The sequence below is a fragment of the Pagrus major genome, chromosome 6 (assembly GCF_040436345.1).
Source record: "Pagrus major chromosome 6, Pma_NU_1.0".
Lineage (NCBI taxonomy): Eukaryota > Metazoa > Chordata > Actinopteri > Spariformes > Sparidae > Pagrus > Pagrus major.
This window is the reverse complement of record NC_133220.1, coordinates 22,847,283-22,850,344: the sequence shown is the minus strand read 5'-3', so window position 1 is coordinate 22,850,344 and position 3,062 is coordinate 22,847,283. Positions and strand designations below refer to the sequence as shown.

Here is a 3,062-nt window from a genome sequence, read left to right as displayed (position 1 = left end):
TCTTTCGTTCTTTCACTTTCAGTAATCATGAATTACTCGCTGCATCTATAAATGTGCTACTACAGTCAAGGCAAAGAGGAGACTCTCCTCTACATGCTCTCTCTGTGCTCATCCATCTTCTCTGCAGAAAACATCCTTGAAAACTCCACGTGACCTTGCTAAGACATCTATTGCTTCGGAATTCACACATATTGGGTTTAGATTGGGAACTCATGTGTAATGCTTAAAAATGTGTTTGTATTTAAGTGATACATTTAGTTTTATTAGACCGTATTAAACAGCTAATTCCTTTCGGGTTTTTTTCATTTCTCACTGAATCTCTTCCTTTCTCTTCTTGTGTTTCTGACTAATCAGTGAGCCGCCACGCTGCGAGCCATGAGCCCTCCACCTGTGTCCAGGATATGAGCTGAGAAGCCCGTCATCGAGCTACAGCCATTGTGCCACCTCTGATCTACCACTGCAATCAGTTACACATAAAAACACTTACTATAAAGTGAACACATTTCAGTTTTTCATTTGTGTCTGAAGCCACTGTATATAATCACTTTTATGAATGATGTCACTGAAAAATCTGGTCTACATTTTATTGTTTGCACACACACCTTGAAACTGTTAATACCAGGACTTCAACCAAATTTCTCATAAACTCTTCCTCACCTCGTCTGAATCCGCTCCTGTGACCTGTGAGGATTATGAGGCCGATTTTGGTGTTTCTACAGACACAGTGTCTCCTGTGTGTGTTTGTCGGTGTATGTGTGCCCGGCGTAGTGGGCTCGCTACCTCATGCCCTACCGTGGCACGTCTCCTGCCCATCACGGTGCGTGTGTCAGATCAAGCCGTGGTTCTCCCCTGATTCTGTCTACCATGAAGCTCCCACTGTGGACTGCAATGACTTGCTGTTGACCAAGCTCCCGTTGCCCATACCCACGGACACACACACGCTTCGCCTGCAGAGTAACCTTCTGTCTGAGCTCGACACTGCTGTGCTGCATGGACTCCCCAACCTCACTGACCTTGACCTTTCCCAGAATCGCTTCAGTCGTGTCAGGACAATAACTCAGAGCTCCACCCTGCCAACTCTGCTGTCGCTACACCTGGAGGAAAACCATCTCAGTCGCCTCCCTGATGCCTCCTTCTCCTCGCTGCCAGCTTTGCAGGAACTCTTTCTCAGCCACAACAACTTACACTCAATAGCACCCGGAGCCTTCACCGGGCTGGACTCCCTACTGCGTCTGCATATCAACAACAACAGGCTCACCACTGTTGACCCTCGATGGTTCAGGGCCTTGCCTCGCTTGGAAGTTCTCATGCTCGGTGGAAACCCTGTGGAGGTCCTGCCTGAGCGGGGCTTCCTGGCCTTGAAATCCCTCCGCAGTCTTGTGCTTGGTGGTATGGGTTTGAGAAGCTTGGCTGAAAAAGCACTGGAAGGGTTGGAAGGCTTGGAGAGCCTCTCCTTCTACGATAACCTGCTGACAAAGGTCCCCACTCAGGCCCTTAGGAGAGTGCCAGGACTGAAGTTCCTCGACCTCAACAAGAACCGCATCAAACTGATCGAGACAGGAGACTTCCAAGACATGATCCACCTAAAGGAACTTGGTCTGAACAACATGGAGGAGCTGGTATCCATTGAGAAAGCCGCCCTGGAGAACCTTCCAGAGCTCACCAAGCTCGAGATCACCAACAACCCGCGACTATCCTACATTCATCCACAGGCTTTCCTCCAGCTGAGCAGGCTGGAGAGTCTAATGCTCAACTCCAACTCTCTGAGCGCTCTGCACCAGCACATCATGCTCTCCCTACCGAGACTTCAGGAGGTGAGCTTACACTCCAATCCGCTACGATGTGACTGCCTGTTTCACTGGGCCGCAGAGGAGGCCTCTCACCCTCACATTGAAGACACACAAACAGACACGCGAACGCCCCGGATGGTGCGTTTCATCCAACCCCAGGCCACACTGTGCTCTGAGCCACCAGAGCTGAGAGCCCGCAGGGTGAGAGAGGTGTCCTCCAGGGAGATGTCAGCCTCATGCCTCCCCATGATCCCTACCAGCTCCCTCCCCTCCTACGTCGGAGTAAGAGAGGGAGGGAAACTGATCTTGCACTGCCGTGCTCTTGCAGATCCACAGCCTGAACTGTACTGGGTGACTCCCTCTGGGCTGAGACTTGGTCCTGCACCGAGCCATGCATCCAAAAGTTTACCAGCTCCCGCTCCCTGCCACAGCCTGACAACCTCTGAGGGATATAACCACACATCCGCCTCCAGCATCTCTACCAACCAGGCTCCAGATGACACTCCTTGTAATCCCTCCAAACACTACAGGCTACTGCCTGAGGGAACTCTGGAGATAAACAAGGTCACCCCCAGCGAGGCAGGATTGTACACCTGTGTAGCTGAGAATGCACTGGGAGCTGATACGCGCAGTGTTGCTGTGGGTGTTCATGGCAGAGAAAAAAAGAGAAAGAAGGGGATGGCTGCTTACATGAAGAGATATCCACTATTCAGAGCAGATGCAAGGTTGGAGGTGAGAGAAGTCGGACAACACTATGCCATCCTGTCCTGGCAGAGCGGGCGCAACCTCCCATCAACTCGTCTATCCTGGCAAGCCATATACTCAAATGCACACACACCTACATACACCACACGTATCCTGGCTGGCACACAAAGTTTCAACCTGACCCACCTGCAGGCAGAGACATTTTACCGAGTGTGTCTACATTTAGGGATCAGCGAGGGCACCAAGCATGCCAGTAGGAGATCAAGAGAGAGCAAAAAGACTGAGTGTGTTTCATTCAGGACAAAGGATGTTCCAGAGCCTCAGCCCAGCCTGCAGCTAAGTCCAGAGCTGACCTCCACAGCAGTCACACTACTGCTCCTCGCACTCATCTTGCTGCTGCTGGCAGGTCAGGGCTGCGAGCCCGGTGAGGGGGCAGGAAAGCACCACAGTACCATCCTGCAGGAAGTCAAAAGCCCCAAGGCTCTGATCGTCAATCATAAGACAGACGGGAGCAATGAACACCAGCCAAAGCTGAGCGAGAAACTGCTGTTACATCAGGACTGCTGA

General features: G+C 51.4%; 1 protein-coding gene across 1 annotated transcript; it reads left to right on the top strand.

Moving 5' to 3' along the window:
- The first annotated feature begins 692 nt into the window (after positions 1–692).
- On the top strand, positions 693–3,062 carry LOC140997948 (leucine-rich repeat neuronal protein 2-like). Its single transcript, XM_073468046.1, has one exon. It carries the CDS (start codon positions 693–695, stop codon positions 3,060–3,062), a length of 2,370 nt encoding a protein of 789 aa, XP_073324147.1.